Source organism: Stenella coeruleoalba, assembly GCF_951394435.1.
Source record: "Stenella coeruleoalba genome assembly, chromosome: 8".
Classification (NCBI taxonomy): Eukaryota; Metazoa; Chordata; class Mammalia; order Artiodactyla; family Delphinidae; genus Stenella; species Stenella coeruleoalba.
Genome location: NC_137154.1, coordinates 94,185,627 through 94,198,521, shown reverse-complemented (window position 1 = coordinate 94,198,521; position 12,895 = coordinate 94,185,627). Strand labels below are relative to the sequence as shown.

The 12,895-nt window shown below is 41.7% G+C and overlaps 1 protein-coding gene across 1 annotated transcript in view; it reads right to left on the bottom strand.

The window, feature by feature from the left end:
- Positions 1 to 12,081, bottom strand: part of UBE4A (ubiquitination factor E4A) — a 32,416-nt gene extending 20,335 nt beyond the window's left edge. The window contains exons 1-4 of the mRNA XM_079929224.1: positions 11,567 to 12,081; positions 6,444 to 6,605; positions 1,165 to 1,338; positions 446 to 558 (exon numbers count right to left, since the gene is read on the bottom strand). Coding sequence (XP_079785350.1) covers positions 446 to 558; positions 1,165 to 1,338; positions 6,444 to 6,564 — 408 coding nt within the window. The 5' untranslated portion in view covers positions 6,565 to 6,605; positions 11,567 to 12,081. The remainder of the gene's footprint in view (positions 1 to 445; positions 559 to 1,164; positions 1,339 to 6,443; positions 6,606 to 11,566) is intronic.
- Between the last annotated feature and the right edge of the window lie 814 nt (positions 12,082 to 12,895).

Here is a 12,895-nt window from a genome sequence, read left to right as displayed (position 1 = left end):
TATTCCTTTAATGTTAATTAGGCACCTGTAAGGTAAAATGCATTGTTTTGATTTTGGAAAAGAAATAAAAAAAGAGATGGACCTTGGCCTTGATAAATACTAGTGTCTACGGGAGAGAGAAGACAGGTTCATAAAGAAGCCAAGACATGAGACAGAAAGAGACAGTTCCCATAAGAGATGCATGGAGATTACTGCCAGAGCCCAGAGGAGAAAATAACTCCTACTTGGCAAAACTTTGTAAACAGGATGGCATTTTAACTAGGTCTTAAAGGATGGGTAGATTTGGACATGGGACCATGGTAGATGAGAAGATTCCAAAAGAGGAACACCACAAACAATGTAAGAGATGGAGCTAAGCAAAGCAATGGTTGGAGAAAGGTGAGCGGAGTTCAGCTGCAAGGCTAATTTTTCCTGAAGCCACATGTAAGGAATGTAAGAATGGTACCTGCTCTACGTTGTTCATATCAAGCCAGTCTTGATCTTCCAGGTCTACTGCCATTTCTTCCAAATACACACAACGGCTGGGGATGCCATTCCCACTTTTCAGGCTTGGGTCACCTGGGAAATGGTTTTAATCTGGTAAGTTAAGGATAATGCTTCTGTCTTATACAGACAACTGATCTTGATGGCATTTCTCTTGAACCCCAAGTTTGACTCAGGTAATATCAGAATGATCTTGCCACACACAGCAGTATCTAAAGATTTAAATCACTTTTACCCCTCGAAGAGTATGTGCTTTGTTATAAACCTAACACCATGACATTTGAAGAGTAAATCCCAGACATCAGCACTAATTCTGGGGTTTAACTACAGATAGGGCACAGAGGGGAAACACTATCTGACCCTTCTTGGGGCTTTCATCTAAATGTTTAGGTCACCTCTGAGTAGAAAATGGATTTAGCTACCATTCCCATTTCCCTTTTAAGGTAGCAAAGGCAGTAGCTACATGGCCCAGTCAGTATCAAAATAGAAATGAAAGTTGTATCTGTGTCAAAATTCTGCTTTAGGTCACATTAAAAGCTTCCTTGAAATATAAACCCTGTGTTCCAGGGAGTATGATGGGTTTATTTAACCATCAGATACAATAAGTTTCTAGGAGCAAGTCCCTAGCCCAAGCAGGAAGGGCAGAGTAATAAATACACTAGCTGCAAAGATGTAACTCACTGTTGTCCAGAGTGATGAGGAAGATCCTTTGGATCATGTGATTGATGTTGAGTTGCTCACATATTTCCTGCTGTGAACGGAATGAGCGGCTAATCTCAGCCACAGAGTAATCAAATTCATCCAGGCTCTCTGACACACTATTATCTGAGTCATCTGGGCTGGCTGGGAGTTCATCTGCCAGAAGATGTAAGTCGTTAACAGTTACAATGCTCTCTTTAAGAGAAAACCAAGTACACATGATAAATGTAACCAAGAGGAGGATAATTTGGGGTGTTAAACAAGTTAACTATCCAATTAGTGAACATCTCAAGTCAGGCAACATCTTTTTTTTTTAAATTAAGGTATCATTGACATATTAGTTTCAGGTGCACAACATAATGATTCGATATTTATATATATTGTTATTGTTATATAACAATATATATATATTATATATTGTCATTGTTATATGATCACTACAATAAATCTAGTTAACGTCTGTCACCATACATAGCTACAAATTTTTTTCTTGTGATAAGAATTATTAAGATCGACTTTCTTAACAACTTTGAAATACACAATACAGTACTGTTAACTACGGTCACCATGCTGTTCATTGCATCCCCATGGATTCTTTATTTTATAACTGGAAATTTGTACCTTTTGAAACCCTTCACCTATTTTGTCCATCCCCCCCACCCCCTGCCTCTGGCAACCACCAATCTATTCTCTGTATCTATCAGCTTGTTTTTTTTTTTTTTTTTTAAATATTCCACATAAGTGAGATCATATGGTATTCGTCTTTCTGACTTATATCCCTCAGCATAACGCCCTCAAGGTCCAACCACTGTCCACCTGTTGTTGCAAATGGCAATATTTCTTTATTTATGGCTGAATAATATTCGTGTGTGTGTGCATGTATGTGCGTGCCTGTGTGTAATTACATCGTTTTCTTTATTCATCCGTTGATGGACACTTAGGATGTTTTCACATCTTGGTTATTGTATACTGATGCAATGAACATGGGGGTGCATATATCTTCTTGAATTAGTGTTTTTGTTTTCTTTGGATAAATACCCAGAAGTGGAATTGCTGAATCATATGGTAGTTCTGTATTTATTTTTTTTAGGAATCTCCATTCTAGTTTCCATAGTGCCTGCACCAATTTACAATCCCAGCAACAGTGCACAAGAATTCCCTTTTCTCCACATCCTTGCCAACACTTGTTATTTCTTGTCTTTTTGATAATAGCCATTCTAAGAGGTGTGAGGTGGTTTTGATTTACATTTCCCCAATTAGTGATGGTTTTTTTCCCATAGATTAGGGCACCTTTTAATGTACCTGTTGGCCATCTGTATGTTGTCTTTGGAAAAATGTTTATTCAGATCCTGTGCCCATTTTTAAATTGGACTGTTTATATTTTCTGCTATTGAGTTATATCAGGAAACATTTTAAATACAGAATTCTGAAATCCCTGGCTATAAAATCTACCACATTTTAAAAACCAAAAGTTTTATTCTTTGTACTCATAATTAATTGTATTCCAAAATGCCAATAGTAGCAACACTATCTTCCCTACAGAATTCTAGTGGGCAAAGAATTACCCAATAGATCAGTATGCCTTTAATTATATTAAATATGGCTTGGGGCTTCCCTGGTGGTGCAGTGGTTAAGAATCCACCTGCCAATGCAGGGGACACGGATTCAAGCCCTGGTCTGGGAAGATCCCACGTGCCACGAAGCAACTAAGTCCGTGCCCCACAACTACTGAGCCTGCGCGCTACAGCCCACAAGCCACAACTACTGAGCCCGTGTGCCACAGCTACTGAAGCCTGTGCGCCTAGAGCCCGTGCTCTACAACAAGAGAAGCCACCGTGATGAGAAGCCCACGCACTGCAATGAAGAGTAGTCCCCGCTCACCGCAACTAAAGACTGACTGCGCACAGCAATGAAGAAGACCCAATGCAGCCAAAAAAACAAAAAACAAAACTTCATAGACTAAAAACTATCCTAATTGTTCTTTTAATGAGCATTTCTCTAATTATTAGTGAGACTGGATTTATTTTTTTTGGCTGCATTGGGTCTTTGTTGCTGCACGCAGGCTTTTCTCTAGTTGAGGCGAGCAGGGGCTACTCTTCGTTGCGGTGCACAGGCTTCTCACTGTGGTGGCTTCTCTTGTTGTGGAGCACGGGCTCTAGGCGCATGGGCTTTAGTAGTTGTGGCTCAAGGGCTCTAGGGCGCAGGCTCAGTAGTTGTGGCACACAGGCTTAGTTGCTCTGCAGCATGTGGGATCTTCCCAGACCAGGGCTCGAACCTGTGTCCCCTGTATTGGCAGGCGGATTCTTAACCACTGTACCACCTGAGAAACTCGAGACTGGATTTTTAAAGTAACTTGATTATCATATATAAATCATTTCTAACTTATTTTTGGTTGTACTGTGTGGCATGGCATGTGGGATCTTAGTTCCCCAACCAGGCATTGAACCCATGCCCCCTGCACTGGGAGCATGTGGAGTCTTAACCACTGGACCACTAGGGAAGTCCCTGTTCCTAACTTTTGTTGTTTTTCCAATGAGTTACTTTTTTCTTATTGATTGTATCCTTTTATTTTTTATAAAGCAACTTACAAGAGATTCTCAGAATGGCACTCATGCTAAAGGGGTATATAAGTAGGTTGTTCATTAAAAGCTACACACAAGTCTGCATCTGCTTTTCTCCTCTACTGACAAAGCAGTTAACTCTAAAAGTCCAGGCAAAACTCGCAGAAGCAAGAGTTGTGGGATATCCCTGGTGGTCCAGTGGTTAAGAATCTGCCTTCGAGGGGCTTCCCTGGTGGCGCAGTGGTTGAGAATCTGCCTGCCAATGAAGGGGACACGGGTTCGAACCCTGGTCCGGGAAGATCCCACATGCCGTGGAGCAACTAAGCCCGTGAGCCACAACTACTGAGCCCGCGTGCTGCAACTACTGAAGCTCAAGAGCCTAGAGACCGTGCTCCACAACAAGGGAAGCCACTGCAATGAGAAGCCTGCACACCGCAATGAAGAGTAGCCCCCGCTTGCCACAACTAGAGAAAGACTGTGCGCAGCAACGGAGACCCAACGCAGCCAAAAATAAATAAATAAAATAAATTTATTTAAAAAAAAAAAAAAAGAATCCTCCTTTGAATGCAGGGGACACTGGTTCGATCCCTGTTCAGGGAACTAAGATCCCACATGCTGCGGGGCAACTAAGCCCGTGCTCTAGAGCCTGTGCCCCACAACTAGAGAGCCTGTGTGCCGCAACTACTGAGGCCTGTGCGCTCTGGAGCCTGTGTACCACAACTAGAGAGAAGCCCTCACACTGCAATGAAGATCCTGTATGCCGCAACTAAGACCTGACGCAGCCAAATAAATTATTTTTTAAAAATAATAATAAATAAAATAAAATATCTTAAAAACAAAAAGAAGCAAGAGTTGCTTCACTGTGGTGACTTTTGTAAAAGTGAAGCTCAATAAAAGAGGCCAAAGGTTTTGGTAGAGTACTAGCTGCTGGTGGAAAACAGGTTAGATCAGGTGGCCTGACAAATTCACTGTAAACAAAGATGATGAGGTGCCAAAATAGTAACAGAAGGGCATGCACCTGATTTGTCCCCACTGCTTGATGGCTGCAATGCTCCCAACCCTAGCCAGCCTTATGTCTGTTTATAGCCAGAAGGATAAGCGTTCTGTCACTCTATTCCTATACCACTCTATTCCCTTTTGAATTCCAAGAGTAATAGGTGCTGATTAGCAAAATTTCCCTCAACCACATACTTAAAAACTTTATTTTCTCATTTCCTATTTTTCCAACTCCTCACTCTCCATTCTCTCCTACAATCTCTTAATCCAGGGTTTCCCATTCTCATCCTGTATTTTAGAAATCTGGGAAAGTTTTCAGAGATGGAGACTCAGAGCTGCCTATTTCTATCACATTAAAAAAGTCAGCATTACATGTATTTCTCCCTTGTTTCATCCATCACTTTGTCTACTACTCATGTGTCTTCCCCTGACCTCCTTTTTCTTTTTCTTCTTTTTTTAAAAATTTTTTAAGATTTATTTTTGGCTGTGTTGGGTCTTCGTTGCTGTGCGTGGGCTTTCTCTACCTGTGGTGAGCAGGGGCTACTCTTCGTTGTGGTGCGCAGGCTTCTCATCGCGGTGGCTTCTCTTGTTGCAGAGCATGGGCTCTAGGCGTGCAGGTTTCAGTAGTTGCAGCACGCAGGCTCAGTAGTTGTGGCTCACAGACTCCAGAGCACAGGCTCAGTAGTTGTGGTGCACGGGCTTAGTTGCTCCGCGACATGTAGGATCTTCCTGGACCAGAGCTTGAACCTGTGTCCCCTGCATTGGCAGGCAGATTCTTAACCACTGTGCCACCAGAGAAGTCCCCTGACCTCCTTTTTATCCAATCCTAATCAAAGAGTAAGGCCACAACTTAGCTACATATCTGAATACTTCTGAAATAAACAAAATAAAGGGAAAATATAAACATTTCTCCTTTCCTAAAAACAATAACACTATTATTCTTTTTGGAGGAAGGAGAAGGGGAGCAATTTCTGGCTTGTAAGATTGTGAATACCCTCAGAAGACTAATATATTTGAGAAACAGCATCCTACTTCTTTTAGTCCATATGTAACCTTATAGGAGAGAGGTAGACTTGATGTTAATTTTGGTCCCAGATGAGGAAAATCATTTTTCTGATTAGTAAGATATTATCCTAATTTTTTTCACATTAAGGTTAAGGATCAGATTTTCCTAGATGTCTGTTCTGAAAGCAGTAAGTTATGAAAGTTGGCCACTCTATGGAGTGAAAGAAGCGTTCTGCTTGAGATAGACTCTGAAGCACTTGGCTTAAGAACAAATCTCATTTATTTCTCTACAGGCCAAAAAGCTTTTATAATTCTTCCTTCAACAAATCTGCTTTCTACAGCTGCATGTGACTTGCTTTCCACACCTTCGCCTATAACCTCAGTTTCCTATGTTAAAACAAATTAGTATCCTGGTTAAGTATCTTTCACTAGGTCATGTTTAAAATAAAAGAGCTTCACAGCTTTGGGATCATGACTGGCATCTGTTACTCTGGAACCACCTGTCATCTGGTCTCTTCTTTATGCAGGGGATAGGACAGGGAGAAGAACCCAAAACAAAACAAACAACAAATGTGAACAAAAAAAACCCTTCTGCCCTAAACTTAAATTCTAGTTGCAATTAAGGACCCAAAGAATACTTAAGTTGGGAAGACCCCATTCTAGGTCATCTCATCTGCTGCTACTGGCTTGTCCACTTACCAGATTGCTGCTTCAGCTGCTCTTTTTGGATTGCTGCAAACTGCTTGGCATCAGCCAGGGAGCCAAAAAGAGCAGCAAAGGGGTTACTTGAGATGTTGTTGTTATTCTCCTGGTCTGTCATTTCACTTTAAAGTATCCTCCATCCAGACCTAGGGGGAGGGGCTATAGAAAGGACAGGTATTAGACGCCGAAGGGCAGATAACGCAACAGTTATGATATTATCATAGTTGTTTCTTCTCTCATTTCTTGAATACATTTTAAAAGGGTTTGGGTAAGACTTGCCAACTCCTATTCCAAGATTTAAGACAATTTTTGGCAAAATGGTTAAAAACCTACCAACTGGACAAGTTGACTTGATTTGGGGGTGGCTAAAACCAAAAAGCTTAAAAAATGTTCAGCTGGAATGCATTTATCTATTGACATGTTTCTATTTACTATACCTTTAAAAAATAGATTAAATAGAAAGAATTATTGTGTAACTTTTTTTTTTTTTTTTTTTTGCGGTACGCGGGGAAAGAATTATTGAAGTCAAAGAGGAAACTCAGCTACAAATTGTAACAACAATGTGGCACTTAAAAATAATATGACAAAAACTATGGATCTCCCATAAATCCCTAGGCTGGTCGACTAGTTCTCATTCACCACGAGCATAAGGTGGTGCTTGCACAGGCTTCTGTGACTTAAGAGTTGGAGCTGGGAATTCCTCAGCTACACAGAAACTAAATGTAAGTCTGTATGTCAGATGTGGAATTGCAAACCCGGACAGGAATCAGATTAGCAGCATATCGTGGGTTTTAAATCTATATTAAGCAATCTATCTCTACTTCTAGGCTTATGACTACTGATATTTTTTCCTCTAAAAACTAAATGGTCTTTGCTTAATTCTATATTTAACTTTCCCTATTTATCTGACTTTACAATACTGAAGAAATACAAATTCCTAATGTATAATATGAAATAGATATATACCTCAAAGGTATTTAAAGGAGCTGACTGAGCCTGCATTTGCACTCTTCTGATTACATTTCCTCATCCAAGCGCCAAGGGGACTCAGTGGCAAAACGGGATGAGCAGAGCTCCCTGAAAGGCTTTCTCCCCTTTCTGAAATTTTAAGGCCAAAGCACAGAAATACAACCCTGAAAAGGGTGAGAAGAGACAAAGGGTATGAATATTCTGCTTACAAGGATGCTGAACTGCTACAAGGACAGAGGCCTTAGAAGGAGTTGGGGTCAGGGACACAAATGTGGGAGAAAAAAAAGAACGTTCGGTCTACCTTTAATTAATTGAGTTAAGACTCCTTACAGAATCCTATTAACAAAAGCTAATGCAAGTCAGAAAAGTTACCCTTATTTTTTGGAGGAAGAGAGACTATCACTTTTTGACACTTCTGAGGCATCTCTACCAGTTGCTTCATGCTCCTCTGTCGTGCTTTCTGCATAAGAGCTAATGGCTACTGAGCTGTAATGACTCAGGCAGACAGTCTAATCTCGTCTCAGCATGGTGCTGGGCTTTACTGCTTCAAGGAACTGAACTGGTAGATGTTGCTCTATGTATTTTACTTTCTACTATGTATAGTTTAGTTGAGCTTAATAATGCAGAAAAGAAAGACAGCATATTTAGTGTTGGAATTAACCATCCTTGAGAGGTCTTTCCTCCCATTTAAACATTGCATAAGCTTAATTATTACCCCTAATTCATGTAGAGGCAACAAGAATTGTGTCACTGTTAGCTGACCACCACCCTACCTCTATTCTAAGGTACCCAGAGAAATGCAAAAAGTGTAGTGAGCTCTAGTTATTTTTCTGTCTGCAAAATATCAACCTCTTTTTTCAACATGACACCCACATTTTTCTTTTGGGGATCCAACCCATTCCTGGCCCATGTGTACAGAAGGGGATGACCTTACCCATTAGCTCTAGAAATGGGCAGATGAATCTGGCCTGGCCCACAAGAATACAGTATTCTCTGCCCAAAGTGACTGATTCAGGAGTGGGCACAAGACCCTAGCAAGGCCTAACAGAATCAATGAACACCAGCTACAGGCCTTTGGCTAAATCTACAGAAAAGGGGACTCTTTTTTCCTGCTTGGGTTGTTAGGCTAGTAAGATAGGAAACTGGAGTTGCCATCTTTCTACCATCTAGAGAAGGCCTAGCCTAAAACTAAGCCAACTTGTAGGAAGAGAGATGTGAGATGGAAAGAGTCTTCTCAGTTATAAAAAAGCCAGCAGATTTCCCTACATTGTGGAAGCCAATACAACTGAAAAGAGTGCAGATTAGTACAAAGGAAATGCATCACTTGTACCATCAATGCAGAAAGGAAGTGAGTTGAAAGCTAACAATCAGAACATAGGACACAGGCTCTTAAGACTACAAAGAGAGATAAAGAGGATTTATCATCACAAACGGCATTATTTCCTCCTTTCAATAATATACTGTTGCAGTATATAAAGCTAGCTTCCCACTACGTTTTACCTATATTAACAGGATGTATAACTTTCTACCCTGTATTCCTAATGTAGATCTTCTATCTTACTAGAAGGTAAGCAATTTGAACACAGGTTCATATCTGATTATTTTTTTCTTCTGTACCTGGCATAGTCCGTAATCATAAAATCCCAAACAAATATGTATTGAATGATTCAATCTTACATGTAATTACTCCTGACCTTCTTGTAATCAATAGCAGCACCCATAATCCTACTTCAAGGTAAGGGTTTTACTGTTTGTCCTGGGTTGCAGTGGAAGGTCAAACTATTGGGCCAGACACTTGTGGCTCTTTGATATCTCAGAACGTGAAGAATAGAGAATGGAAATGAATCTCTGTTGTCATCTATGCTGTCTTTTTGAAAAACAAAAAGGGCTTTGCCGACCTCACTAAGCTCAACTTTCTCATATGTACTTAAAATCTATTTGAAGTAATAGTGCAAAAACTATTTTCATAGAAAAATAGCTAACACTGTGCAACCAGGAAAATTTTACAGGAAAAAGGAGGACTGATCACTTGATGGGAACCTTTGTGGAGATGTCAGTTTAGATTTGTTCAATGATCACACAAATGTAAAAAAAGTACCCACTCCAAAAGAAAGGTCTGATAAAATGGAACCTTGATATTTTGTTTAGTATTCAATGTCATCAGGAATTTATAATCTCCTACTTTCAACTGCCATACAAAGATAAAGTACTATCCTGTTGTCAGCCTTTGGCAAATAACCAATCAATATAACCACCAATCCTTAGATGTTTTTGGATTTGATTTTTAAAAGACGTCCTCTTTATTTATTTATTTACTTTTGGCTGCACGGCTTACAGGATCTTAGTTCTCCGACCAGCGATTGAACCTGAGCCCTCTGCAGTGAAAGCACCGTGGTCCTAACCACTGGACCGCCAGGGAATTCCCCAAATATGTCCCCTTTAAAAACACGTTTCCCTCTTTTTTTTTTTTTTTTTTGCGGTACGCGGGCCTCTCACTGCTGTGGCCTCTCCCGCCGCGGAGCACAGGCTCCGGACGCGCAGGCTCCGGACGCGCAGGCTCAGTGGCCATGGCTCATGGGCCCAGCCACTCTGCGGCATGTGGGATCTTCCCGGACCGGGGCATGAACCCGTGTCCCCTGCATCGGCAGGCGGACTCTCAACCACTGCGCCACCAGGGAAGCCCCATGTTTCCCTCTTATACGTATGCTGCAAGACTCTACATTTATAAATGGTGTCTATCTCCAGTCCTACAAAATCCTCTCACCCTCCCCTGATTCACTCTTTTGTTTATAAAGAGTACTGCTAATCCCTTAAGGGGCACTGTCAGCTTTTAAAGAGGTGAGCACATAAACGTTTTAACATCAGATTTGGTATTCCTTTTAAACAGAAATACTTGGAATACTTCACAAAACTAGGATTGTCAAAATCAAGCTTTAGGGTTTCCCTGGTGGCGCAGTGGTTGAGAATCTGCCTATCAATGCAGGGGACATGGGTTCGAGCCCTGGTCTGGGAGGATCCCACATGCCACGGAGCAACTAAGCCCATGCGCTTCAACTACTGAGTTTGTATTCTAGAGCCCGTGAGCCACAACTACTGAGCCCGTGCACCTAGATCCCGTGCTCCACAACAGGGGAGGCCACTGCAATGAGAGGCCCGCGCACTGCAGCGAAGAGTAGCCACCACTCGCCACAACTAGAGGAAGCCCACGTGCAGCAATGAGGACCCAATGCAGCCCAAAATGAAATAAATAAGTCTATTAAAAAATCAAGCTTTATTAAATTATACTCCATAAGGTCTCTTTCCTGGTGAGTAATACATAGATCAAACCAAAAAAAGGAATTTAAAAAATGTTTTCATTGTTACACGTTCACGCCTTCGTTGTGGCTACAGATCCTTCCATCACATCAGCAAGCTAGAAGGATCTCATCAAGTCGTAAAGCACACAGCATCCCTTCCTGGGCCCCATTTTATCTCAGGACGGCTCCCATGTGAGACCAAAACAGACCAAGGCAGTGAGACTAAACATATCCTTGTTCTGGGAGTGAAAAACTGAATCCAAAGAGAAGACCCATCAAGTATAAGCTCCTGAGCTCTGGTTACTCAATTTTAGAAATGTCTTCTAAACCCAACTGCTGAGGGAGCAAGAAGCAGAGTGCCGGGGGAGTTTTGAGTGGTGAACTGATCACTTGCCTTTAGAAATATCAACACCTTGCCATACGGATTCGACTGGTTTGACTACTGCGACTCGTGCTTAATTTTCTCTTCTTTTGCACCTAGCTATTTGTTGTCTACTCTTTATATTTTGTCCCTCCAGGTTCCATAAGGGATTCGCGGCACAGAGGGAGACCCACCCACTCGGGGCACGTTCTAGAGAAAGAAAACCAAAGATAATGCAAGGCCAGGATTCGGCCTTTTCCAGGAGGGAAATGGCAAAGAGGGGCAGAGATGCCAGTAGCTGGAGCACTGTAAGGGGTTCCCAAGGCAGACAGGGTCGAAGTTCATGAAGGAGAGAGACAGTGTTTAGGAAAGCACAGGAGAGGGCATTTGGAGGAGGTAAGAGTGCAGACGTTTGGACTGGCATTCGACTAGGAGAAAAAAAATCCCATTGGAGACTCAACGATCCCCTCCCCTCCAGCTATATCCTCTCTTACCAGAGCCTGAGGGCCAGCAGCGACGACGCGACAGAATCTCAGCGGCCGAAGCGTTCCCACTTCCGACTCAGCACGGCAACCGGAGCTAACGTCATGACAAGGCGCCGGGCCTTGTGGAATCTCATCTGGGCGCCGGAAGCTGGGTGTGTCGCCCTGCGCTAGAAGAAGGCGCGCAAACATCCCCACTGCGCATGCGCTAACTGGCTTGGGCGGGGCGGAAGTGGCCGGAAGTGGATTTGGGGTTGGATTGGGGGCGGGTCAGGTTGAGTTGGGAGCGGATTGCGGTGGAGCTCAGTGGCATACGCGGCTCTCGGAAACCCATGTATCAGCAGCACGTATGAGTTGGTGAACCCTGGCACTGCTAAGGCCTCCGTGGACTTACGCTGATTGTCCCACCGATCTTAGACCTTTTTGAAACAGCTTCTGTAACTCTTCATAGATAATTATTATCTATGAAGCAATAACAGTAGCATTAACAATAACTGAAACTTGTGAACTGTTATTAGGTACCCGGAAATGTGTTAAGATATGCTTTGATTGGAGTGCAGTTTTCTTATTTGTAAAGTGAAGACGAGTACATCCTAAAGGTTACTTTGAGGTACACAAAGGCAAAGGAAGCAGCATACTTTTCAAGCATGCAAGTGAAAAGACAATTCATAGAGTGACAGAAAAAATTTGTAACTCACATATCTGATAAAAAGTTAATATTCAGTTATATAAAAAGCCTATAACTCAACAACAAAAAACCTAAACAGCTTGATTAAAGAATGGACAATGGGCTTGAATAAGCATTTCTCTATAGAAGATATACAAATGGCCAATAAGCACATGAAAAGAAGCTCAATGTCACTAATCATTAGGGAAGTGCAAATTAAGACCACAGTGAAATACCACCTCATACCCATTAGGAAGGTGATTATGAAAAAAAATAGAAGATAAGTCTTGGTGAGGATGTGGAGAGATAGGAACCCTTGTGCATTGCTGATGGGAATGTAAAATAGTGGAGCACTTTGGGAAAAGAGTTTGGTGGTTCCTCAAAAAGTTAAACAGAATTATCATATGATGCAGCAATTCCACTTCTGGGTAAATACTCCAAAGAATTGAAAGCAGGGACTCAAACAGATACTTGTACACCACTGTTCATAGCAGTATCGTTTGTAATAGGTGAAAGGTGGAAACAACCCAGAATGTCTATTGACGGGTAAATGGACAAACAAAATGTGGCATATACATACACATCATTATTAAGCCTTAAAAAGGAAGGAAATTTTGATACTTGCTATGAACCCTGAGAACATTATGCCAAGTGAAATAAGCCAGACACAAAAG